The following is a 27,872-nucleotide window of genomic DNA, read 5'->3' on the forward strand; positions in this document are numbered from 1 at the left end:
CCTGAAATCCTCACCTCTATCTGTTTTATATTTCCAACTGCCTTCATGAATTAGGTGTTCTGTTAGTGCAGAATGCACTTACTGCAGCATTGCAATACTGAACTTCTTTTTCTCCCAAATCATCTCCCCTTGACACCTGTTCATTTCTGTCAGTGATTTCTTTAGTCTCCCAGGCTAGAAACCTTGGAATCATCTGTGACTATTTACTTTCCTTTATCCTTAATATGTAATTCTATACTTTTAGGCTCCCTGTCATTTTTTTGGTTTCCTTTGGGATGAGTCTGGGATTTACCTCTTCTCATATTTCATAGTCGCAGCTTAGTCCAGGCCTTTTATGTTGTCAACTGCTGTCCTAAGTAAGTGGTTTCAAGAGAGGAGCAAAAGGGGAGCAAAATATATTAGTCTTCCAGGGCTGCCATAACAAAATACCACAGTCCAGTTGGCTTAAACAATAAACATTTATTTTCTCACAGTTCTGCTGGCTAGAAGTCTATGATCAAGATGCCAGCTGATTTGGTTTCTGGTAAGGGCTCTCCTCCTGGCTTGCAGATGGCCACCTTCTCTCTGTGTGCTCACATGGCCTTTCCATGATGCCTGTGAGAGGGGGTAGAGAGAGAAAGAGCAAGCTCCCTGGTTTTTACTAAAAAGAATTTTAAAATTAGTTTTTATAATGACATTAATTTTACTGATCAAGGCCCCACCCTTATGACCTCATTTAACCTTAATTACTCCCTAGAGGTACCATCTTCAATGCAACCATACTGGGAGCTAGGGCTTCAAGACGAATTTTAGGGACACAAACATTCAGTCCATAACACAAGACTAGCTAGCATCCAAATGCAGAGGCAGAATTGGGAACTGAGGAGAGCATCGAGATGATATGTCCAATACAAAGAATTTATACAAGAGACACAATAACTGGGATGGGGCTGCAGGTGGTTTTTGGAAGATGGCTAGGCTTTAGGTCCTGGAGAAGTTTCCTGGCACTTCAATAGGAGTGTGTGGCTGTGCCGTTAGGAAGGAGGGAGTGAGTAAGGATGCTTGCCAAGCTAATTTGGACATATACGTGGACCCCTAGTCTACTCTCCTTCTAATCCATCCTGTTATATCCTGCCAGGCTTACCTTCCTAAAATAGCATTATTTCATTTCATTATATCATTCAAGAACTTCTAATGCATTCAAGAATATCTGGATTCCAGGCCTTCTGTTAGGTGCTGTGAAGGGCAAAGTGGTGAATCAAATCATGCTCTGTGCTTTCAAGGGACACATAGTCTGATAAAGGGTATATACAAGTATCCAAGATAGAAAGTCACGCTCAAAAGGTACAGATAAAAACAATGAGCATGTTTGGCCTTTTCCAGTTTATGTGAAGTTTTCACATACATTGTCTTGTGTGACCTTCAAGACAGAGAGGTGCAGGGAGGTTTGGCTTCTTGCTCAAGATTACGTAGTGATAGAGCAAGGATTCCAATCTGTCTTCCGACTTCTTGCTCTTTTTACTATAGGAAATAGGAATAAAATTAGATAAAAACAGCAGCATCTTGTTGCTTCAAGTCCACTCAAAGGGCTGTGGCTTTCATCTATATTGGACTCATTCTGTAACTCCAGTAATATTTCTTATAATACTCCATGTATCTTTTGCTCCAGCCAGGGAACTCTCTTTACTTTTCTTGGCATACCCCAGGCTTTATTCTTGCCTCTGTTCTTTTGCCCATGTTCTTCCTAGATCTTGGGATTGTTCTTCTTCATCCTCTTCACTTGTTTGAATTCTTTCTTACCTTCAAATTGCAGCTGCCCCAACTCTTCCATGAAGTGTTCTGCAACTGCTCCAGATTCCAGTGTTTTGTCTTGTCTTAAAACCTCTTTCTGTGCTGGTATTCTTATCCACATAATCTAACATGTAATTATCCTTTGTTTCCTATTGTTTGTTTTCTTTCTCTCGCTAAATTGTAACCTCTGTGAGGACACTGGGGCCAAGCTTCATACTTCTTTGAGTCTAGAACTGGGGATACCCAAATGGGGTTTCTGCACAGATATCATCATCATCCCTTTGGAACATGTAAGAAACGCATGTTCTCAGGCCCCGCCCCAGACCTACTGAATCAGAAACTCTGGGTTTAAAGTCCAGCAATTTGTGTTTTAACAAGCCCAACAAGTGATTCTCATGTACACTCCAGTTTGAGAACCACTGATCTCTAGACCATGTGGTAAGCAAATCAGTAAATAATTATTGGAATAATCTAGTTAGTCATTTCTGTGGATTTTATGACTATTTTGTGATATTGCAAATGATAAGTTAAGCTTATAAGCTTTCCTAGCTATAAAAGTGGTGTTATGTTCTTTAACTATCTTAAATAATTTATATTTATATTAATGAATTATAGTTTATTAAGAAACATGGAAAAATCAACCCACTAGATCAGTGTTTCTCAAACTGTGGACTGTAGATGGCTTCTGTGGAAGTAACCTTAGGAATATTTAATAATACAGATTGCTGGGCTTTACCCAAGAGATTCCGATTTTGTAAGTCTGAGGTTTGGTCCTGAAATTTATATTTTTAAAGCACCCCAAATGAATCTGGTACACAGCCCATTTGGAATTGCACTAGATTGTCCAGTTCAACCGTTTATTCATTCATTCTTTCTGCGTATCTTTATTGAGCTCCTACTTGGTTTAGGCACTTGATAGGCGTTGTGTTCTCCATCTGATCATCTTCCTGGATAGCCTCGCTGTCCATGTTATGAGCCATCTAAGCCCATAGCCTTAGACTTCCCTGATGTACTCAATTCTGAGGACTCTTGCCTGCACTCTGCATTGGCCACCCATTTTTGTGCCCATATGCTGAACCTTGTCATTCATCAAAAATTGAACCTGTGAGTCTCTGAAATCTTAAACTTCAAAATCCTGCTCTTTGACCATGGAGCAGGGGGGTGCCTTGTTTTCTAGGTTTTTCCTTTCTTTACTTTTGCTACCCCTGTTTTCATTGAGACCTTCAGACTCTTTAACGCTCTCTTTTCCCCTGGTCTTCTACCTTTTTAACATCATCTGATTTCTTTATCTACCCTGGATCCTATTGCCTGTTACATTAATACAGTCTTTCCAGCTCCTTTGCTTCATTGAAATTGAATCCACACCACTTCTCTGCTTCTACATCTAGGCTTCTGGGAATTCCTAGAGGAAAAAAAAAGTCTCACAACTGTATAGATATGTATCACTAGAAATTCCCAGTGGGCCTACTTAGTGTTTCCAGCCACACTATTCTACCTGATGCTTACAAACAACTTGCTGCCTTGCCACTCTGAGCTTTTCACACAGTGTACCTACCCACTGATAGAAATGCTCTCATATATCTCCCCATCTCCACTCTTCTTTATCTGGCTCACTCCACCCAGAATGCAGGCCTCATATTAGATGTCACCTCCTCTAGGAAGCTTACCCCAAACCTACTGCCCAGATCGGGTCAGGCTTCTTCCTGTTTGTCTTCTACCAACCTCTGCTTACCTCTACTTGGATTATCTCAATGTGATATAATTATCAGCCTATATATCTGCCTTCCCTTCTAAGTTTTAAGCTCCTTTGAGGGCAGGTCCCATGTCTTACTCATCTTTATGTCTCGCTATTTAGAATAGCGTTAATTTCATAAATGAGCAGATGTGTCAGTGAGTGAATGAGTACTGGATAAGTTGATCTGTATATTTCAAGTGTGAGTATGCTGGTGACAATATATGACATTTTATATGAAAAGAAGAAAATCACCTCTAGGACACTGAACAAATAATCTCACCCCTACTTTCCCCCTTGAGCATTCTCATTAGATATTGGGTAGAAAATGTAACTTTGGATCTCAGTAATGTTAGAAGGTGGAACCTAATATTAAGTCCTCTGCAACCTAAACCAGTGCAATGAGTTTTAAAATAATAAGGCTGTGTTGCACTTTTCTTTGTTAATTAAGGGGAAATGTACACCATTAAATTTAAAATAAAATCTGTGGGTAAAGAAAACATAGTCATTTTAATTATGTGAAGTAAGATATATTGAAGTCACAGCATTGGAAAAAAGTATAAGTCCCTAATTTCTTATCTAAAATTCTGAAATTCAAGAAGTTCTGCAAACCTAAAACTTTTTTCCTAACTCATTTGGCAGCAAAACCTGATCTGACCTGACCTGAGACACTTTCTAGTCATTATTTAATGCTTAGAGTGAATATTCATATATTTTGTTGTAGAAATATTACTGTTTGATCATGAGATGCTGCCCCAGACCCCATGAGAGTGTCATGTAATATGCAGTATATCATGTCATATTACCTTTCTAAAATCCAAAATATTCTGCATTCTGAAACACATGTAGCCCCAGGGGACTGAGAACTATGTAGTTGTTTCAGGTTTTTTTTGTTTTTTGTTTGAGACTGCAGTTAACAGCACTGCAATGTAAATAGACCATAGGTAAATCATATAAATGTATTTTTGGCCTTCACCCACTGTTTCATTTATGCCTGGAGACTTTTTATGATCAATTGAGAAAAAGGTGTTTATTTGCTCTATATCTGCCTTAGCTAATGGAGCTCAGTGACAACCCAGTAATGTAGTTTTAGGGGAGAAAAGTGAGTATTACCTTCAGAATCATCATGTCAAAGTCAGGATTTTCTATCTTTGGGCCCCACATGCACAGAACCCCACAGAAGCTGCTCTGTATAGCTAAGTAGCACTGTCAGGGCCAGGTATCCTCTTCTGTACGCTATCTAGCATTGAGCTGAGGATTAGGAATATGTATCTGTCATTACCTCTTCATAATCTTATATGCAAATATTTCTCTCTTTTCTTTCTCTTTTGGGTTTCCATCCTTACCTCTGCTTTGGGCATTCCTGTTTCTTTTCCTTGGATTGTTTTTAGGTATTTAGAAAGTGAAAGCTCTGTAAACATAAATATCAACTAACATTTCCTGAGTCCTCACTGGGTTACCAGGCTCTGTGGGATATATGAAGTTACAAGGTAAAGCTCTAGCCTGAAGTTATTTCCAAGCTCTGAGGGGAAAAATAAGACAACAATAGACAAAATAGACTACAATATCGTAGTGGGTAAAAGATTGTGCTTTAGATTTAAGCAGGTCTGGATTTGAATCCTGCCTCCAGTACTGAGTAGTCTGGTGACCTTGGGCAAATTACCTTCCTTCTCAGTGCCTCAATTTCCCTGTATGAAAAATGGAAATGATAGAAATAGTACCTGCCTCATTAACTAAATAAGATCATGCACATGAAGTACTTATACACAGGCCTTGGCATGCAGGAATTCTATCATACCTGCCGTTATTAGTCATTATTTGCTAATGCTGCAGTGTTGTCTAATAGAAAATGCCTGTACTTGAGTCAGACAGACATAGGTTCAAATACTAGTAACACCTCCATTTACTAGCTATGTATGACCTTGGATGAGTTATCTTACCTCTTTAAGCCCCAGTTTAATCATTTGCACCTTATAGGGCTGTCGTGAGGATTAAATAAGATAAAATATGTAAAGCACCTGGCCAAGTTCTTGGCCTGTGAGAGGCTCTCAAGTACCCACCTCCATCCACTGTCCACACAAATGCAAGGAAGAACAGGATTGAATACCCAATGATAGCAATAATGAGTGTGAGTGCGAAATTGTAAAACTGTAGATGATCATGTAATGTGAACTACTACTATTTAGTTTTGAAGTTCATAAGAGAGAGGGATCCCTATAGGCTAAGAGTGAAAGAGAAGGCTATCTAGACAAATAATATATAAGCTGGATCTTGAAGGGTGGGTAACATTGATGTCAGCAGAGGGAAGTAGGACGGCATTCCTGTTGCAGAGGATCCAATGATCAAAATAATGCTATATAGAATAATAATTATGGTTACAATGATAAATATGAGTGAGCCAAGTGTAATACTTTCTATCAGAGTTATTAAATCTGGAATTAAACAATTAGGTGGGAATGTGTAAAGAGTTATGTGAGCAAATAGCCTTTTCCTTATAACCCACGATTGTTATTGTTCTGTCACTGTTGAGAAGTAAGGTTTCACTTTGAACTTTTAATATTGCAGCACATGGGCCAATCCTTTACGAAGGAAAGTCAACAGAATTTTAAAGGGTTTGAAGAACCGAAGAAGGAAACTAAAGAGGAATGCTGAAACGTTAGGGAAAGCAACGGATGAGGAAGGATTAGGTGATGAAAAGGAGCAGGAGACCAAAGGTAATGACAATAGGATATAAAGTTGAAGTATTTAATACTTGATCCTTGTTATCATCATCTTGGTTCAATTGATGCCTATTTTTTTTATCCCACAAATGTTTGGACCACAGGAGTGTCAGCTTCTGAAACAAATATTATCACTAGGGATATTTGGATGGGAGGAAGGTGGACAAGAAATGTGCTAGGTTGTTTGGGTGCCGTATTATTTGGTATACATAGTTCAGCCCTTCAGGGAAACAAAGAAATGGAATCTGCCTGCCCTGACTCTGAAGCTCCATGATAGACACCCTTGCTAAATAATAATGACCATGGTCCTCCATGTGTGTTGACCACATGGCATATCCGGGGGAAGGAGCATAGCCTCAGGAGTCTGACAAATCTGAGATCAAATCCTGGATCCTAGGTGTAGTTTCAGCTACCTGCTCCCCAAACGTACACAATCCAGTATTAGAAGAGGTTCAGAGAGGGGATCCCAGAATCACACACCAGGGGACTACCTGGGCCTCATTTCACTTGCGCAGACTTACAGATCCCCTAGCCTTGGCCTGGGTCTCCTCCTCCCAAAGTAATTACCAAGGGCCCAGTAAGAATAAAATGGTTTGTGAGAAAAGAAGTCTACTTCAAGGAATAGGGTACTAGATTGGGAGTCAGGAGACTCAGGCCATTAAGTAGTGGCATTTCCATGGGCAAGTAACTTAGCCTTGATACCATCAGCTGAGAGTGTGTGTGTGTGTATGTGTGTGTGTGTGTGTGTGTGTGTAGCTTAAGCATATGTGAAAATGCTTTGAAAATTGCAGTACATTACTCAAATTTAAGGTGTTGATTTCTAGCCTCAGTTATGGAGAAGGAGAGGAGTGGAATAACAGACCATTAAACTGAGCGTCAGGAGACTCTGGCTTTAGTCCCAGTTCTCCTGTTATTTACGGTGGGAGTTTGGGCAAGTCCCTTAACTTTCCTGGGCTCAGTTCATGAAGCTACAAAATGGAGATTTGGACTAGATGAATAGGAAAAGTGACTTATCTCAGAGGAAACAAAAGAAAATCCTTATACAAGGTATTATACATGTGTATGTAATTGATGTATTATTTATATAAGGTAATACATAAGTATATATAATAATAATACATGTATATTATTACACATACCTATATATTACTTTGTATAACTTTAATGCAGTACACGCATGCACATATATTGGGGGTTGGCCAAAAAGTGCCTTCGGTTTTTAAGTAAAAGACACATTTTTCATTTTCACCAAGAACTTTATTGAACAACGTATTCACCCTTTTGTTCCACTACCTTCTGCCATTTTTCAGGCAACTTCATAATTCCATCTTCCCCAAACTTTTTATCTTTTTGAGCAAAGAAAAGTTATTTTTATTTTAAGGAAAAAAAGTTTCCACTAAGAAATAATAAACCAGTAAGTTTACGGAAAAGTTAACATAACAGTAGCACCCTGTCCCTACCCTGGTGACAACTTCAGGTGTGTTACACAGCTTAAAACATCCTGAACATGCTTCTTTTTTAACCTAAAACGTCTGAGTGATCTTCAGAAAAGGTCTCAGAATAGCTGCTTTTCTTGTTTTTTTGGTAGGTATAGCTATGTGGACTTGTAAACTTATGCAGCTTTATCTATAATATGAGAGCATGAATCTGTGGACTACTTCCTAAAATTAGGACTCTTTCCTTCCGCCTTTTAAAACACATTCCAGCACTCCTAAAGAGCTGGGAGGATTAGCTCAGTGTACCCCTCTACGAGTATCTCCCCCACCAGTGTATTTTCAGGACTCCTCTTTTCTTGGGCAGTTGTACCCCCCAACCCGCCCCGCCCAAGTATAACCTGACACTCAAAATTCTGCTACTCGGCTACTCTCATTCTGACAGTTGGAGTGTCACTGTAGCACTCTATTAGCTCCTGAAGCTCATAGGTCACTAGGTGCCTTTTACAGTCCTCCATAGAATTGAAATTTTTTCCATTAAGAGAATTTTGTAAAGACCGAAATGAATGGAAATCCAAAGGTGCAATGTCTGGTGAATATGGTGGATGAATCAGAACTTCCCAGCCAAGCTCTAACAGTTTTTGCCTCGTCATCAAAGAAACATGCGGTCTTGGCGTTATCCTGATGGAAGATTATGCGTTTTCTGTTGACTAATTCCAGACCCTTTGTGTCGAGTGCTGCTTTCAGTTGGTCTAATTGGGAGCAGTACTTGTTGGAATTAATCGTTTGGTTTTCCGGAAGGAGCTCATAATAGAGGACTCCCTTCCAATCCCACCATATACACAACATCACCTTCTTTGGATGAAGACTGGCCTTTGGTGTGGTTGGTGGTTGTTCATTTCACTTGCCCCACGATCTCTTCCGTTCCACATTATTGTGCAGTATCCACATTTCATCACCTGTCACAATTTGTTTTAAAAACTGGAACGTTTTTGTTATGTTTAAGTAGAGAATCACATGTGGAAATACGGTCAAGAAGGGTTTTTTCCACTTAACTTATGTGGAACCCAAACATCAAAGGGATTCACATAACCAAGCTGGTACAAATGATTTTCAACACTTGATTTGGATATGTTGAGTATGTCGGCTATCTCCCACGTGGTATAATGTTGATTGTTCTCAATTAATGTCTCGATTTGATCGCTATCAACTTCAACTGGTCTACCCTACCATGGAGCATCGTCCAGCGAGAAATCTCCAGCACGAAACTTCGCAGACCACTTTTGACACCTTCCATCAGTCACAGTACCTTCTCCATACACTGCACAAATCTTTTTTTTTTTTTTTTGCGTTTCAGTTGCTTTTTTACCTTTCTTGAAATAATAAAGCATAATATGCAGAAAATGTTGCTTTTTTCTTCCATCTTCAGTATTAAAATGGCTACACAAAAATTCATCAGTTTTGATAAGTTTTTTTAAAATGCATGCTGATATGACAGCTGTCACAATCTAACAAAATGGTTTCGAATGAAGTTAAACACAACTAAGTGCTACTAGAGCCATCTTATGGAAAAAAACAAACGAAACTTTTGGCCAACCCAATATATGCACACACATGCGTGTATGCACACATATGACATTATAACTAGACTAACAAAACTTGATTTCTGTGGGTCATTCTCTGAGGCATGGAAGTTAACTTTGTTATTCAGAAATTGTCATTGTAATGGTATTTGCTATAGTGTATTTTGTCTGTATGCCTCACTGTAATAAGATGATACATTGGCAAACTGAAAATAACTAAGTTGATCATAGCATTCAATATATAGAATTTGAGAACTTTGTCACAGTCAGTTCCTTCTGTAACAAAGTGTGATGTGTGTATACTAGTTTTCAAGTTGTTTAACTCTACTTTACTTTTCTCCTGTAGCATTATTTTCCCATTGAGAAGGACACGTCTTTCAGAGCAGAGGAGACTGTCCCAGTCATCCAAACCTGATGGAGTGTTTTAGAAGGATAAAAATTAGTTCTTATTTTTGTTGTGTTTATTTCTAAATATAAAATAAAGATTAATTCAGTTTTTATGCATCAAACCAGAATCCGAATTCTTATTAAAAATAGCTTCCAGGGGAGATTAACCAAGATGGCAGAGTAGAAGGACGTGCTCTCACTCCCTCTTGCGAGAACACCAGAATCACAACTAGCTGCTGGACAATCATCGACAGGAAGACACTGGAACTCACCAAAGAAGATACCCCACATCCAAAGACAAAGGAGAAGCCACAATGAGACGGTAGGAGGGGCGCAATCAGAGGAAAATCAAATCCCATAACTGGTGGGTGGGTGACTCACAGGCTGGCGAACACTTATACCACAGAAGTCCACCCACTGGAGTGAAGGTTCTGAGCACCATGTCAGGCTTCCCAACCTGGGGGTCCGGCAACGGGAGGAGGAATTCATAGAGAATCAGACTTTGAAGCCTAGTGGGAATTGATTGCAGGACTCCGACAGGACTGGGGGAAACAGAGACCCCACTCTTGGAGGGCGCACACAAAATAGTGTGCGCATCGGGACCCAGAGGAAGGAGCAGTGACCCTGGGGGAGACTGAACCAGACCTACCTGCTAGTGTTGGAGGGTCTCCTGCAGAGGCAGGGGGTGGCTCTGTTTCACCGTGGGGACAAGGACACTGGCAGCAGAAGTTCTGGGAAGTACTCCTGGGCGTGAGCCCTCCCAGAGTCTGTCATTAGCCCCACCAAAGAGCCCAGGTAGGCTCCAGTGTTGGGTTGCCTCAGGCAAAACAACCAACAGGGAGGGAACCCAGCCCCACCCATCAACAGTCAAATGGATTAAAGTTTTACTGAGCTCTGACCACCACAGCAACAGTCAGCTCTACCCACCACCAGAGCCTCCCATCAAGTCTCTTAGGTAGCCTCAAACACCAGAGGGCAGCCAGCAGAAGAAAGAAAAACTACAATCCTGCAGCCTGTGGAACAAAAACCACATTCACAGAAACATAGGCAAGATGAAAAGGCAGAGGGCTATATACCAGATGAAGGAACAAGATAAAACCCCAGAAAAACAACTAAATGAAGTGGAGATAGGCAACCTTCCAGAAAAAGAATTCAGAATAATGATAGTGAAGATGATCCAGGACCTCAGAATAAGAATGGAGGCAAAGATCGAGAAGATGCAAGAAATGTTTAACAAAGACCTAGAAGAATTAAAGAACAAACAAACAGAGATGAACAATACAATAACTGAAATGAAGACTACACTAGAAGGAATCAATAGCAGAATAACTGAGGCAGAAGAACGGATAAGTGACCTGGAAGACAGAATGGTGGAATTCACTGCTGTGGAACAGACTAAAGAAAAAAGAATGAAAAGAAATGAAGACAGCCTAAGAGACCTCTGGGACAACATTAAACGCAACAACATTCGCATTATAGGGGTCCCAGAAGGAGGAGAGAGAGAGAAAGGACCAGAGAAAATACTTGAAGAGATTATAGTCGAAAACTTCCCTAACACGGGAAAGGAAATAGCCACCCAAGTCCAGGAAGTGCAGAGAGTCCCATACAGGATAAACCCAAGGAGAAACACGCCGAGACACGTAGTAATCAAATTGGCAAAAATTAAAGACAAAGAAAAATTATTGAAAGCAGCAAGGGAAAAACGACAAATAACATACAAGGGAACTCCCATAAGGTTAACAGCTGATTTCTCAGCAGAAACTCTACAAGCCAGAAGGGGGTGGCATGATATACTTAAAGTGATGAAAGGGAAGAACCTACAACCAAGATTACTCTACCCGGCAAGGATCTCATTTAGATTTGATGGAGAAATCAAAAGCTTTACAGACAAGCAAAAGCTAAGAGAATTCAGCACCACCAAACCAGCTCTACAACAAATGCTAAAGGAACTTCTCTAAGTGGGGAACACAAGAGAAGAAAAGGACCTACAAAAACAAACCCAAAACAATTAAGAAAATGGTCATAGGAACATACATATTGATAATTACCTTAAACATGAATGGATTAAATGCTCCAACCAAAAGACACAGGCTTGCTGAATGGATACAAAAACAAGACCCATATATATGCTGTCTACAAGAGACCCACTTCAGACCTAGGGACACATACAGACTGAAAGTGAGGGGATGGAAAAAGGTATTCCATGCAAATGGAAATCAAAAGAAAGCTGGAGTAGCTATACTCATATCAGATAAAATAGACTTTAAAATAAAGAATGTTACAAGAGACAAGGAAGGACACTACATAATGATCAAGGGATCAATCCAAGAAGAAGATATAACAATTATAAATATATATGCACCCAACATAGGAGCACCTCAATACATAAGGCAACTGCTAACAGCTATAAAAGAGGAAATCGACAGTAACACAGTAATAGTGGGGGACTTTAACACCTCACTTACACCAATGGACAGATCATCCAAAATGAAAATAAATAAGGAAACAGAAGCTTTAAATGACACAATAGACCAGATAGATTTGATTGATATTTATAGGACATTCCATCCAAAAACAGCAGATTACACTTTCTTCTCAAGTGCGCACGGAACATTCTCCAGGATAGATCACATCTTGGGTCACAAATCAAGCCTCAGTAAATTTAAGAAAATTGAAATCATATCAAGCATCTTTTCTGACCACAACGCTATGAGATTAGAAATGAACTACAGGGAAAAAAACGTGAAAAGCACAAACACATGGAGGCTAAACAATACGTTACTAAATAACCAAGAGATCACTGAAGAAATCAAAGAGGAAATCAAAAAATCCCTAGAGACAAATGACAATGAAAACACGACGATCCAAAACCTATGGGATGCAGCAAAAGCAGTTCTAAGAGGGAAGTTTATAGCTATACAAGCCTACCTAAAGAAACAAGAAAAATCTCAAGTAAGCAATCTAACCTTACACCTAAAGGAACTAGAGAAAGAAGAACAAACAAAACCCAAAGTTAGCAGAAGGAAAGAAATCATAAAGATCAGAGCAGAAATAAATGAAATAGAAACAAAGAAAACAATAGCAAAGATCAATAAAACTAAAAGCTGGTTCTTTGAGAAGATAAACAAAATTGATAAGCCATTAGCCAGACTCATCAAGAAAAAGAAGGAGAGGACTCAAATCAATAAAATTAGAAATGAAAAAGGAGAAGTTACAACAGACACCGCGGAAATACAAAGCATCCTAAGAGACTACTACAAGCAACTCTATGCCAATAAAATGGACAACCTGGAAGAAGTGGACAAATTCTTAGAAAGGTATAACCTTCCAAGACTGAACCAGGAAGAAACAGAAAATATGAACAGACCAATCACAAGAAATGAAATTGAAACTGTGATTAAAAATCTTCCAACAAACAAAAGTCCAGGACCAGATGGCTTCACAGGTGAATTGTATCAAACATTTAGAGAAGAACTAACACCCATCCTTCTCAAACTCTTCCAAAAAGTTGCAGAGGAAGGAACACTCCCAAACTCATTCTATGAGGCCACCATCACCCTGATACCAAAACCAGACAAAGATACTACAAAAAAAGAAAATTACAGACCAATATCACTGATGAACATAGATGCAAAAATCCTCAACAAAATACTAGCAAACAGAATCCAACAACACATTAAACGGATCATACACCACGATCAAGTGGGATTTACCCCAGGGATGCAAGGATTCTTCAATATACGCAAATCAATCAATGTGATACACCATATTAACAAATTGAAGAATAAAAACCGTATGATCATCTCAATAGATGCAGAAAAAGCTTTTGACAAAATTCAATACCCATTTATGAGAAAAACTCTCCAGAAAGTGGGCATAGAGGGAATCTACCTCAACATAATAAAGGCCATATACGACAAACCCACAGCAAACATCATTCTCAATGGTGAAAAACATTTCCTCTAAGATCAGGAACAAGACAAGGATGTCCACTCTCACCACTATTATTCAACATAGTTTTGGAAGTCCTAGCCACAGCAATCAGAGAAGAAAAAGAAATAAAAGGAATACAAATTGGAAAAGAAGAAGTAAAACTGTCACTGTTTGCAGATGACATGATACTATACATAGAGAATCCTAAAAATGCCACCAGAAAACTACTAGAGCTAACCAATGAATTTGGTAAAGTTGCAGGATACAAAATTAATGCACAGAAATCTCTTGCATTCCTATACACTAATGATGAAAAATCTGAAAGAGAAATTATGGGAACACTCCCATTTACCATTGCAACAAAAAGAATAAAATACCTAGGAATAAACCTACCTAGGGAAACAAAAGACCTGTATGCAGAAAACTATAAGACACTGATGAAAGAAATTAAAGATGATACCAACAGATGGAGAGATATACCATGTTCTTGGATTGGAAGAATCAATATTGTGAAAATGACTATACTACCCAAAGCAATCTACAGATTCAGTGCAATCCCTATCAAATTACCGATGGCATTTTTTATGGAACTAGAACAAATCATCTTAAAATTTGTATGGAGACACAAAAGACCCCGAATAGCCAAAGCAGTCTTGAGGGAAAAACACGGAGCTGGAGGAATCAGACTCCCTGACTTCAGACTATACTACAAAGCTACAGTAATCAAGACAATATGGTACTGGCACAAAAACAGAAACATAGATCAATGGAACAAGATAGAAAGCCCAGAGATAAACCCACGCACCTATGGTCAACTAATCTATGACAAAGGAGGCAAAGATATACAATGGAGAAAAGACAGTCTCTTCAATAAGTGGTGCTGGGAAAACTGGACAGCTACATGTAAAAGAATGAAATTAGAACACTCCCTAACACCATACACAAAAATAAACTCAAAGTGGATTCGAGACCTAAATGTAAGACCGGACACTATAAAACTCTTAGAGGAAAACATAGGAAGAACACTCTTTGACATAAATCACAGCAAGATCTTTTTTGATCCACCTCCTAGAGTAATGGAAATAAAAACAGAAATAAACAAATGGGACCTAATGAAACTTCAAAGCTTTTGCACAGCAAAGGGAACCACAAACAAGACGAAAAGACAACCCTCAGAATGGGAGAAAATATTTGCAAACGAATCAACGGACAAAGGATTAATCTCCAAAATATATAAACAGCTCATGCAGCTCAATACTAAAGAAACAAACACCCCAATCCAAAAATGGGCAGAAGACCTAAGTAGACATTTCTCCAAAGAAGACATACAGATGGTCAAGAAGCACATGAAAAGATGCTCAACATCACTAATTATTAGAGAAATGCAAATCAAAACTACAATGAGGTAGCACCTCACACCAGTTAGAATGGGCATCATCAGACAATCTACAAACAACAAATGCTGGAGAGGGTGTGGAGAAAAGGGAACCCTCTTGCATGTTGGTGGGAATGTAAGTTGATACAGCCACTATGGAGAACAGTATGGAGGTTCCTTAAAAAATTAAAAATAGATTTACCATGTGATCCAGCAATCCAACTACTGGGCGTATACCCAGAGAAATCGATAATTCAAAAAGACACATGCACCCCAATGTTCATTGCAGCACTATTTACAATAGCCAGGTCATGGAAGCAACCTAAATGCCCATCGACAGACGAATGGATAAAGAAGTTGTGGTACATATATACAATGGAATATTACTCAGCCATAAAAAGGAACGAAATTGAGTCATTTTTTGAGACGTGGATGGATGTAGAGACTGTCATACAGAGTGAAGTAAGTCAGAAAGAGAAAAACAAATACCGTATATTAACGCATGTATGTGGAACCTAGAAAAATGGTACAGGTGAACCGGTTTGCAGGGCAGAAGTTGAGACACAGATGTAGAGAACAAACGTATGGACACCAAGGGGGGAAAACTGCGGTGGGGTGGGGATGGTTGTGTGCTGAATTGGGAGATTGGGATTGACATGTATACAATGATGTGTATAAAATTGATGACTGATTAAAAAAAAATAGCTTCCACAGAATTTAAAAAACCATATGAAAAGCACTGCTTGCATTTCAGGTCCTAGATAGTGATGTGATTTTTGCAACTTGGGTTATGTTATCAACATATATATACTTCTCTTGGTGTTAAATAAAGCAGAGATTTCATGTTGTTATTCACCTTCAAGCAAAGTGGCATAAAAAACCCAGTGATCATATTTCACTGTATATGGCACTCTTTGTTTTGAGGAAAAGAGGTAAAAATATTTTGTGGTAGGGTTCTTTGTAGTTTATAATTTATAACATTATTTTTTCCACCATAAAAGTAAGACACACTCATTATAGACAATTTGGTAAAAAGGCTATGTAGAAGAAAGGAAAAAAACTCAACCATAATCCGCTACCCAGAGCTGAACACTGTTATTATCTTATATTTACTTTTTGAAGAAAACAGTTGTGTTCTGTGACGTACGTAAAATTGATTTTTTAAAAAATTTATGTCTTTTTTTATGATTTACTTTCCTCTTTGAAATGTGTAGGGCTCAAGTTTACCTGGGTTTATTGCTCATTCATTCAACAAACATTGATTTAACCCCTGCTAGGCTATGTACTGGGGATATAATCATGAGCAAGATAGACTTAGCCTTTCCGTCACGGAGCTCACCATACAGCTGGGGAAGAAATCGGGTAAAGAAGTAATGACAGGGCTGTGATGGGAGGAGTACCAAGTTCTGTGGGAGCAGATGGCAGGGACACTAGCCCAGACTTCAGGAAGAGACATAAAATGAAAGGTAAGAGGGATGAACAAGCATTCGCCATGGAATCACTGTGTGGTGGAAGGAGTGTTTCAGGTAAGAAGGCCCAAATGCATGGAGTATTTGGAGCACTGCAGATAGTTCAGGATGGCAGCAACTTTGACTTAGATGTTAAATCAGAAGAATTTATAACCCACATTAAAGGGTTGGGTTTTATCCTGTGGTTGGCGGGAACCAATGAGGGGTTTCAAGCAAAGGAATGGTATGGGTAGATCTAATCCTTAGAGGTCACTCTGACTATTGTGTGGAGAATTGGGAGTGAGCAACACTGGGGTCAAGGCAACCAGTTATGAGACTGTTGTATTAATGTAGATGAGAAAATATGGTATCCTCGGCTAGAGTAGTGGCACTTGTGGATAGAAGTAGATTTGAGAGCTGTTTAGCATGTAGCATCAATAGGACTAGGTGATCAGTGTGTGTGGAGGAAGAAATTAGGGTGCTGAAAAGAGAGTATTAATTTCAGGTTTCTAAATGATGGGTCAACTGGAAAGATGGTGCTGAGCTGGAACAGTGAGAAGAAGGGCAGGTTTGGCAGGGGGAGATGAGTCATTTTTGGATGGGCTGTTTTAAGTGCCTATGGGCCATCCAGGTAGATATGACTAGTAGGCAGTTAGATATATGGTTCTGGAGCTCAGGAGAAAGGTCTGGTTGGATATAAGAGTTTAGAGTCATCAGTATATAGATGGTAATTGAAATCACAGTGAATGATTGATTCCAACCAGAAAGAATAAGAAAAAAAAGAAGGGACTGGAATAGAATCCAGAGGAACACAAGCATCACAAGCATTTAAAGGATGGTCAGAAGTAGTGTAGCTGTCAGTGGAGACTGAGAAGTAGGAGGGTAAGCAGGAGAGAGCAATATAATGAAATCCAAGAGGGTGGCACGTTTCAAGGAGGAAGGAGTGCTCAAAAGTATCAAAATTTGGATTAATTTCCACTGGATTTGGTAACATGGAAGTGAAGGGTGACTTTGGCAATAGCAGTTTCAGTGAAGAAGTAGGAGCAGAAACTAGATAACTTTGAGTTGCAGAGTAACTGGGAAGTGAGAAAGAGAAAGCAGAGAGTGTAGACAACTTGTTGAAGAAATTTGACTGTGAAAGGAATCAGAGAAATAATGGTACAGTGATTCATTGGTAGTACAGAATGGGGAGAATAATTTTTTCAAGATAGGAGAGTAGATGGAATATTGAGTATAAAGGCTGGGGAGGTAGGGAAGTTTCAACTTGCCCTCCTGATCTCCACCTTGCCCTGCTCTGTTTTTTCCATAGCATTTATCACCTGTGAATATGCTGTATAATTTAGTCATTTATTATGCTTATTGTTTATTATTTGCCTTCTCCTGCCAGAATATAAACTCTCTGAGGGCAGGGATTTTTTTTTTAACATCTTTATTGGAGTATAACTGCTTTACAGTGGTGTGTTAGTTTCTGCTTTATAACAAAGTGAATCAGTTATACATATACATATGTTCCCATATCTCTTCCCTCTTGCATCTCCCTCCCTCCCACCCTCCCTATCCCACCCCTCTAGGTGGTCACAAAGCACAGAGCTGATCTCCCTGTGCTATGTGGCTGCTTCCCACTAGCTAGCTATTTTACGTTTGGTAGTGTATATATGTCCATGCCACTCTCTCACTTTGTCACATCTTACCCTTCCCCCTCCCCATATCCTCAAGTCCATTCTCTAGTAGGTCTCTGTCTTTATTCCCATCTTGCCACTAGGTTCTTCATGACCTTTTTTTTCCCCCTTAGATTCCATATATATGTGTTAGCATACTGTATTTGTTTTTCTCTTTCTGACTTACTTCACTCTGTATGACAGACTCTAACTCCATCCACCTCACTACAAATAACTCAATTTCATTTCTTTTTATGGCTGAGTAATATTCCATTGTATATATGTGCCACATCTTCTTTATCCATTCATCCGATGATGGACACTTAGGTTGCTTCCATGTCCTGGCTATTGTAAATAGAGCTGCAATGAACATTTTGGTACATGACTCTTTCTGAATTATGGTTTTCTCAGGGTATATGCCCAGTAGTGGGATTGCTGGGTCGTACGGTAGTTCTATTTTTAGTATTTTAAGGAACCTCCATACTGTTCTCCATAGTGGCTGTATCAATTTACATTCCCACCAACAGTGCAAGAGGGTTCCCTTTTCGCCACACCCTCTCCAGCATTTATTGTTTGTAGATTTTTTGATGATGGCCATTCTGATGGTATGAGGTGATACCTCATTGTAGTTCTGATTTGCATTTCTCTAATGATGAATGATGTTGAGCATTCTTTCATGTGTTTGTTGGCAATCTGTATATCTTCTTTGGAGAAATGTCTATTTAGGTCTTCTGCCCATTTTTGGATTGGGTTGTTTGTTTTTTTGTTATTGAGCTGCATGAGCTGCTTGTAAATTTTGGAGATTAATCCTTTGTCAGTTGCTTCATTTGCAAATATTTTCTCCCCTTCTGAGGGTTGTCTTTTGGTCTTGTTTATGGGTTCCTTTGCTGTGCAAAAGCTTTTAAGTTTCATTAGGTCCCATTTGTTTATTTTTGTTTTTATTTCCATTTCTCTAGGAGCTGGATCAAAAAGGATCTTGCTGTGATTTATGTCATAGAGTGTTCTGCCTATGTTTTCCTCTAAGAGTTTGATAGTGTCTGGCCTTACATTTAGGTCTTTAACCCATTTTGAGTTTATTTCTGTGTATGGTGTTAGGGAGTGTTCTAATTTCATACTTTTACATGTACCTGTCCAGTTTTCCCAGCACCACTTATTGAAGAGGCTGTCTTTTCTCCACTGTATATGCTTGCCTCCTTTATCAAAGATAAGGTGACCATATGTGCATGGGTTTATCTCTGGGCTTTCTATCCTGTTCCATTGATCTATGTTTCTGTTTTTGTGGAGGGCAGGGATTTTTATGTGTTTTGTTCAGTGATGCATCCCAAGTGCCTAGGACAGTGTCTGGCACATAGTGTGCAACAAATAAAATACCTATTGGATGATCGGATTAGAAACATGTTTTTGTGGTGTTCTTCATTTTTGCTATGATGAACAGGTACTTCCAAGGTGAACCGAAATCTTAGAAAAAAAAAGTCAAACCGTACAACGAATGATCACCAGAGTTCAGTAAAACAAGTGGTTGCTTTTAAGGCTATTCCCCAAGAATCTAATACTGCTTCTCTAAATTTTAAGAACTGCCTTCAGGGGAAACTAAATGAAAAAGAACAACCAAAAAAATTCTCTGGGTAGAAATAAGTAATAAGACAACTCCATAAGGAAACAAATACTTTAGAATATAAGATTGAGATTTTAGCAAAAGCTGCTGCAGTCTATGCAGAAGATAAGCATAGTCTGAAACAAACAGTACTCCGAAAGCAGTAGAGAGGAACATCTGCAACTGTTCTCTGTTTAACAAATTAGAAGCTGAGTTGCAGGGTACACTGACAGAGAGTACCACTAAGCGGGTAATGGGAGGGGAAAGAATGTGAGCGTAGAGTGGCAGCCGAACAATTAAAGATAAATGCTGAAGCAGAGATGAAGAGTTGAAGCAGTTGAGGGTTGTTATTATTAAACATTAAAAGCCAAAGGGACCCTCACAAGAGTGGGAAGGAAATAAGGTTCATAGTGCTGTCTCCAACCCCAGTGCCTAATGCACTACTAAGTCGTGTCTGACACAGATGATCAAACCCTACAAAGAGATGGATCATAAGCATGTCACTAACATGCAAACCTTAACAGTCACAGAGTCATTTCCCTCAACCATTACCATATCTGTTCCAAATGAAAAGATGCTAGTTAAGTGAGAAGTACCTCTGATGCAGAGCCTGAACTGAAACTGATTAGCGTGACTGCTTTAAAACCAGAGGTGATAGACATTCTCCCAAACTCCATGGGCATTGAGTTTAAACCAAAAATCACCAAACGGTCAAAGATCTTAAACCTGAATCCCTGGCCAACCAGAAGTTGGTAAAGAATCTGGTTAGAGGGACTTCCCTGGCGGTCCAGTGGTTGACTCTGCACTTCCACTGCAGGGGGCACAGGTTCGATCCCTGGTCGGGGAACTAAGATCCTGCATGCTGTGCAGCACAACCAAAAAATAAAAAATGAAGAATCTGTATAGATGTAAAGTTCAGTCACTTGGAAAATGAGGACAAGATCTCTCTTGAATGTCACCGTCACAGACAATGGAAGCTCTCCATAAAATAAGGGCTTCTCTTCAGTGTAATAAAGGCACATTTTATTCATTATGGCATTTTGTGACTATTTCTTGTCTATTTATGGTCTAAATGATGCACAACTTTCCCTTAGGAGGACTGGGAAACTGATAATACCTACTGTGGAATTGCCAGGCTGAATTTAGAGCCTTACATATTAGCTGTAATATGTGGACCATCCAAGTTAGCTGCTGCCTGCCCCAGATCTCAGAGACTTGCTAAGAAAACGTAGCTGTACATGGGTTATAATTTCAGGGTAGGAGAGGTGAAACTCAAAAGGTATCCAGGAATAGCAGGACTGGCTATAGCATGTGTGGGGCCTAGTGCAAAATGCAAATGCAGGGCTCCATGTTCAAAATTACTAAGAATTTCAAGATGGTGATGACAGAGCATTAAGCCAAGCACAGGGCTGTTCTAGGAGTTGGGCCTTGTGTGACTGCACAGGTTGCACACCCAGGTACACCTTGGGGAATAGTTGTGACATATGGCAAACCAAGTTATAGTATATGGATCCCTCCCCCACCTTCACCCCTGTCAGTGCCAAAAAAGTGATAGGGAAGTTAATGGAACTCAGTGTCAACTAAAAACCTTTCAAAGGCCTTTGGGCAGAATCAGTATATGAAGGGAAATGTGGGAGATGCCCAGGGCCTGCAGAGGCCAGAGTGGTTAGGCTAAAGGCTTCTAGTTGCACTCTTTACATTTCCTTCATTGCCCCCCAGGTCAGACCCCAATTTTTTAGGTGAATATTACTGAAATTTTAAGAACAGATACCTCTAATCTTACACAAATTGTTTCAGAAAGTAGAATAACAGGGGCTCCCCTGGTGGCACAGTGGTTAAACATCCGCCTGCCAATGCAGGGGACATGGGTTCAAGCCCTGGTCCGGGAAGATCCCACATGCTGCAGAGCAACAAAGCCTGTGTGCCACAACTACTGAAGCCCGCGCACCTGGAACCCGTGCTCCGCAACAAGAGAAGCCACCACAATGAGAAGCCTGCACACTGCAACGAAGAGTAGCCCCTGCTTGCCGCAACTAAAGAAAGCCCGCGCACAGCAACGAAGACACAACGCAGCCAAAAAATAAATAAATAAATTATTTTTAAAAAAGAATAACAGAAAAAGCTGTCTATCGCTTTTATGAAGCTAGTGTGTTGTAGATAACACAGCCAGAAGAAGATAGTGCAAGGTAAGAATATTAGAGGCCAGTTTAACTTCAGGACATGGATACAAAAATCCCACAAGTGTGTGTGTGTGTACTGAATCCAACAATGTATTAAGTAGGCTTTGTTCCAGGAGTGCAAGGATGTTTCAGTGCTGGAATGCAGAGGAATAGAATCACATTAATGGGCTGAAGGAGAAAAATGTTATGATTTTCTGAAAAGGTAAAGAAGAAAGCAGTTGATAAATATCAACACCCATTTATGATTTTAAAAAATCTTAGCAAACTAGGAATAGAAGGGAACTCCCCTAACCTTATGAAAGTAAACTAAAATAAACATACTTAGTGGAGAAAGTTTAGAGGCATTCCCTTTGAGGTCAAGAACAGGGCAATGATGCCTGATATCACAGCTGCTATTTAACATAATACTAGAGGGCCTAGCCAAAGAATCATATAATAGAAACAAATTACTTGTAATGACTAAAAGGCAACCACCGTTATTTGCATACAAATATTATCATTTACATAGACAATTCAAGAAAATCTACAAATAATTGGGACTAATAAGAGAGTCTTAGGAGTACTGGATCTAGCCCCTAGAGTCCTTATCAGGCCTGATATGCCTACAGATCCATTGTATGTCAGCTTCCTCTTACTTATTGCTCTGGGCAAGGATGGCCACTGTCCAGGTTGCCCAGGACTGAGGGATTTCCCTGGATGCAGGACTTTCCATGCTAAACCTGAGATAGGCACCGTAGTTCTGGCTCTGATTTCTTTCTTCCCTCATGACCCCTCATGTATTTCCCTCATGTATTTAAATACATAGCTAGGCTATGTATTTAAATTTGTTTGGGTATTACAGTTTATCCAGCATTTCTAGATAACTTTAGCATAAGGTATGGATCCACATCAGCTCAATGTGTACTTTTGCCAGAATTTTCCTTATTAAGCCTTTAAGAATAATGAAATGTTTAATGACATGAGAAAATGTTCATGTGCAGAGTGAAAAAAGCAGACTACACAACTCTATAGTTGGGTACTATTTTTACTGTAAAAATATGTCATGTATTCGTATCTTTGAAAATTTTTGAGATAGCTAGCAGAACTTCTGCAGATAGAATTGACTTCAATCTCAGAGGAGATTACTCTGGATGGAGGGAAAAGAAATCTTATAGGATGAGCAGCTGGAAAGGGGGAAGGATGGTAGGGTAGGAGAAGAAAAATGGTGAAGATTGGGAGAGGTAACACGGGGAATGCTTCCATTGTAGTGAGACGGTTTGTATTTTAAACACTTGTAACCCGTAGCTCTTTTTGTTTTTTCACAGTGTGACTCCTCTCATTGGAGAGAGAAAGTGATCAAATGTTATTCCTCAGAGCCCTGGATCCAGATTACATTGTCTTATTGAGCATGTAATTAGATCACTGGAGCAGGCATTTTAAACAATCACTTACCAAGGGGATTTTAAAAAATCCATGCTTTAACCAGGGCAAGAATAGAATAAGTTAACTAAAATGTATTTGAATGTTAAATATCCCTAGAAAGGCTCTGATATATCTCAGATTTTTGTTGTTGTTGTTGTTGTTGTTAACATTTTTATTTTGAGATAATTGTAGATTCATATGGACTTGAAAAAATAATACAGATATATCCCCTCTTTACTCAGCTTCCCCCAGTGGTAACATCAAAACTATGGTACAGTTATCACAACCAGGATATTCACATTGATAAAATTACCAATCTTAGATTTCCCCAGTTGTGTGTGTGTGTGTGTGTGTGTGCATGTGTGTGTGTTTATTTCTATGAAATTTTTTTTTGCAATTGACAAGGAAATTTAGTTATTTCTGAGATATACATTTTAAAGTAATAACTAGAATTATGACTTATAACATTATACCAGAACATATAAGATTTTTAGAAATTTCATGTAATGTCTGAAACATTTATATTAACATATTTCCATACAAATAACCCAATGAAAGTTTAGTATTAGTTTTGTTTGTTTTTTTATACTGCAGATTCTTATTAGTCATCAGTTTTATACACATCAGTGTATACATGTCAATCCCAATTGCCCAATTCAGCACACCACCATCCCCACCCCACCGCAGTTTTCCCCCCTTGGTGTCCATATGTCTGTTCTCTACATCTGTGACTCAACTTCTGCCCTGCAAACCGGCTCATCTGTACCATTTTTCTAGGTTCCACATACATGCGTTAATATACGGTATTTGTTTTTCTCTTTCTGACTTACTTCACTCTGTATGACAGTCTCTACATCCATCCACGTCTCAAAAAATGACTCAATTTCGTTCCTTTTTATGGCTGAGTAATATTCCATTGTATATATGTACCACAACTTCTTTATCCATTCGTCTGTCGATGGGCATTTAGGTTGCTTCCATGACCTGGCTATTGTAAATAGTGCTGCAATGAACATTGGGGTGCATGTGTCTTTTTGAATTATCGATTTCTCTGGGTATACGCCCAGTAGTTGGATTGCTGGATCACATGGTAAATCTATTTTTAATTTTTTAAGGAACCTCCATACTGTTCTCCATAGTGGCTGTATCAACTTACATTCCCACCAACATGCAAGAGGGTTCCCTTTTCTCCACACCCTCTCCAGCATTTGTTGTTTGTAGATTGTCTGATGATGCCCATTCTAACTGGTGTGAGGTGCTACCTCATTGTAGTTTTGATTTGCATTTCTCTAATAATTAGTGATGTTGAGCATCTTTTCATGTGCTTCTTGACCATCTGTATGTCTTCTTTGGAGAAATGTCTACTTAGGTCTTCTGCCCATTTTTGGATTGGGGTGTTTGTTTCTTTAGTATTGAGCTGCATGAGCTGTTTATATATTTTGGAGATTAATCCTTTGTCCGTTGATTCGTTTGCAAATATTTTCTCCCATTCTGAGGGTTGTCTTTTCGTCTTGTTTGTGGTTCCCTTTGCTGTGCAAAAGCTTTGAAGTTTCATTAGGTCCCATTTGTTTATTTCTGTTTTTATTTCCATTACTCTAGGAGGTGGATCAAAAAAGATCTTGCTGTGATTTATGTCAAAGAGTGTTCTTCCTATGTTTTCCTCTAAGAGTTTTATAGTGTCCGGTCTTACATTTAGGTCTCGAATCCACTTTGAGTTTATTTTTGTGTATGGTGTTAGGGAGTGTTCTAATTTCATTCTTTTACATGTAGCTGTCCAGTTTTCCCAGCACCACTTATTGAAGAGACTGTCTTTTCTCTATTGTATATCTTTGCCTCCTTTGTCATAGATTAGTTGACCATAGGTGCGTGGGTTTATCTCTGGGCTTTCTATCTTGTTCCATTGATCTATGTTTCTGTTTTTGTGCCAGTACCATATTGTCTTGATTACTGTAGCTTTGTAGTATAGTCTGAAGTCAGGGAGTCTGATTCCTCCAGCTCCGTGTTTTTCCCTCAAGACTGCTTTGGCTATTCGGGGTCTTTTGTGTCTCCATACAAATTTTAAGATGATTTGTTCTAGTTCCATAAAAAATGCCATCGGTAATTTGATAGGGATTGCATTGAATCTGTAGATTGCTTTGGGTAGTATAGTCATTTTCACAATATTGATTCTTCCAATCCAAGAACATGGTATATCTCTCCATCTGTTGGTATCATCTTTAATTTCTTTCATCAGTGTCTTATAGTTTTCTGCATACAGGTCTTTTGTTTCCCTAGGTAGGTTTATTCCTAGGTATTTTATTCTTTTTGTTGCAATGGTAAATGGGAGTGTTCCCATAATTTCTCTTTCAGATTTTTCATCATTAGTGTATAGGAATGCAAGAGATTTCTGTGCATTAATTTTGTATCCTGCAACTTTACCAAATTCATTGGTTAGCTCTAGTAGTTTTCTGGTGGCATTTTTAGGATTCTCTATGTATAGTATCATGTCATCTGCAAACAGTGACAGTTTTACTTCTTCTTTTCCAATTTGTATTCCTTTTATTTCTTTTTCTTCTCTGATTGCTGTGGCTAGGACTTCCAAAACTATGTTGAATAATAGTGGTGAGAGTGGACATCCTTGTCTTGTTCCTGATCTTAGAGGAAATGTTTTTCACCATTGAGAATGATGTTTGCTGTGGGTTTGTCGTATATGGCCTTTATTATGTTGAGGTAGATTCCCTCTATGCCCACTTTCTGGAGAGTTTTTCTCATAAATGGGTATTGAATTTTGTCAAAAGCTTTTTCTGCATCTATTGAGATGATCATACGGTTTTTATTCTTCAATTTGTTAATATGGTGTATCACATTGATTGATTTGCGTATATTGAAGAATCCTTGCATCCCTGGGGTAAATCCCACTTGATCGTGGTGTATGATCCGTTTAATGTGTTGTTGGATTCTGTTTGCTAGTATTTTGTTGAGGATTTTTGCATCTATGTTCATCAGTGATATTGGTCTGTAATTTTCTTTTTTTGTAGTATCTTTGTCTGGTTTTGGTATCAGGGTGATGGTGGCCTCATAGAATGAGTTTGGGAGTGTTCCTTCCTCTGCAACTTTTTGGAAGAGTTTGAGAAGGATGGGTGTTAGTTCTTCTCTAAATGTTTGATACAATTCACCTGTGAAGCCATCTGGTCCTGGACTTTTGTTTGTTGGAAGATTTTTAATCACAGTTTCAATTTCATTTCTTGTGATTGGTCTGTTCATATTTTCTGTTTCTTCCTGGTTCAGTCTTGGAAGGTTATACCTTTCTAAGAATTTGTCCACTTCTTCCAGGTTGTCCATTTTATTGGCATAGAGTTGCTTGTAGTAGTCTCTTAGGATGCTTTGTATTTCCGCGGTGTCTGTTGTAACTTCTCCTTTTTCATTTCTAATTTTATTGATTTGAGTCCTCTCCTTCTTTTTCTTGATGAGTCTGGCTAATGGCTTATCAATTTTGTTTATCTTCTCAAAGAACCAGCTTTTAGTTTTATTGATCTTTGCTATTGTTTTCTTTGTTTCTATTTCATTTATTTCTGCTCTGATCTTTATGATTTCTTTCCTTCTGCTAACTTTGGGTTTTGTTTGTTCTTCTTTCTCTAGTTCCTTTAGGTGTAAGGTTAGATTGCTTACTTGAGATTTTTCTTGTTTCTTTAGGTAGGCTTGTATAGCTATAAACTTCCCTCTTAGAACTGCTTTTGCTGCATCCCATAGGTTTTGGATCGTCGTGTTTTCATTGTCATTTGTCTCTAGGTATTTTTTGATTTCCTCTTTGATTTCTTCAGTGATCTCTTGGTTATTTAGTAACGTATTGTTTAGCCTCCATGTGTTTGTGCTTTTCACGTTTTTTTCCCTGTAGTTCATTTCTAATCTCATAGCGTTGTGGTCAGAAAAGATGCTTGATATGATTTCAATTTTCTTAAATTTACTGAGGCTTGATTTGTGACCCAAGATGTGATCTATCCTGGAGAATGTTCCGTGCGCACTTGAGAAGAAAGTGTAATCTGCTGTTTTTGGATGGAATGTCCTATAAATATCAATCAAATCTATCTGGTCTATTGTGTCATTTAAAGCTTCTGTTTCCTTATTTATTTTCATTTTGGATGATCTGTCCATTGGTGTAAGTGAGGTGTTAAAGTCCCCCACTATTACTGTGTTACTGTCGATTTCCTCTTTTATAGCTGTTAGCAGTTGCCTTATGTATTGAGGTGCTCCTATGTTGGGTGCATATATATTTATAATTGTTATATCTTCTTCTTGGATTGATCCCTTGATCATTATGTAGTGTCCTTCCTTGTCTCTTGTAACATTCTTTATTTTAAAGTCTATTTTATCTGATATGAGTATAGCTACTCCAGCTTTCTTTTGATTTCCATTTGCATGGAATACCTTTTTCCATCCCCTCACTTTCAGTCTGTATGTGTCCCTAGGTCTGAAGTGGGTCTCTTGTAGACAGCATATATATGGGTCTTGTTTTTGTATCCATTCAGCAAGCCTGTGTCTTTTGGTTGGAGCATTTAATCCATTCACGTTTAAGGTAATTATCAATATGTATGTTCCTATGACCATTTTCTTAATTGTTTTGGGTTTGTTTTTGTAGGTCCTTTTCTTCTCTTGTGTTCCCCACTTAGAGAAGTTCCTTT

At 38.8% G+C, this 27,872-nt stretch overlaps 1 protein-coding gene across 1 annotated transcript in view; it reads left to right on the plus strand.

Moving 5' to 3' along the window:
• FMR1NB (FMR1 neighbor) overlaps nucleotides 1-8,060 on the plus strand; it is a 31,553-nt gene extending 23,493 nt beyond the window's left edge. The window contains 2 exon segments of the mRNA XM_061178235.1: nucleotides 6,068-6,216; nucleotides 8,023-8,060. Coding sequence (XP_061034218.1) covers nucleotides 6,068-6,216; nucleotides 8,023-8,060 — 187 coding nt within the window.
• Nucleotides 8,061-27,872: the final 19,812 nt, after the last annotated feature.

Source organism: Eubalaena glacialis, chromosome X (genome assembly GCF_028564815.1).
Source record: "Eubalaena glacialis isolate mEubGla1 chromosome X, mEubGla1.1.hap2.+ XY, whole genome shotgun sequence".
In the NCBI taxonomy this organism is placed as follows: Eukaryota; Metazoa; Chordata; class Mammalia; order Artiodactyla; family Balaenidae; genus Eubalaena; species Eubalaena glacialis.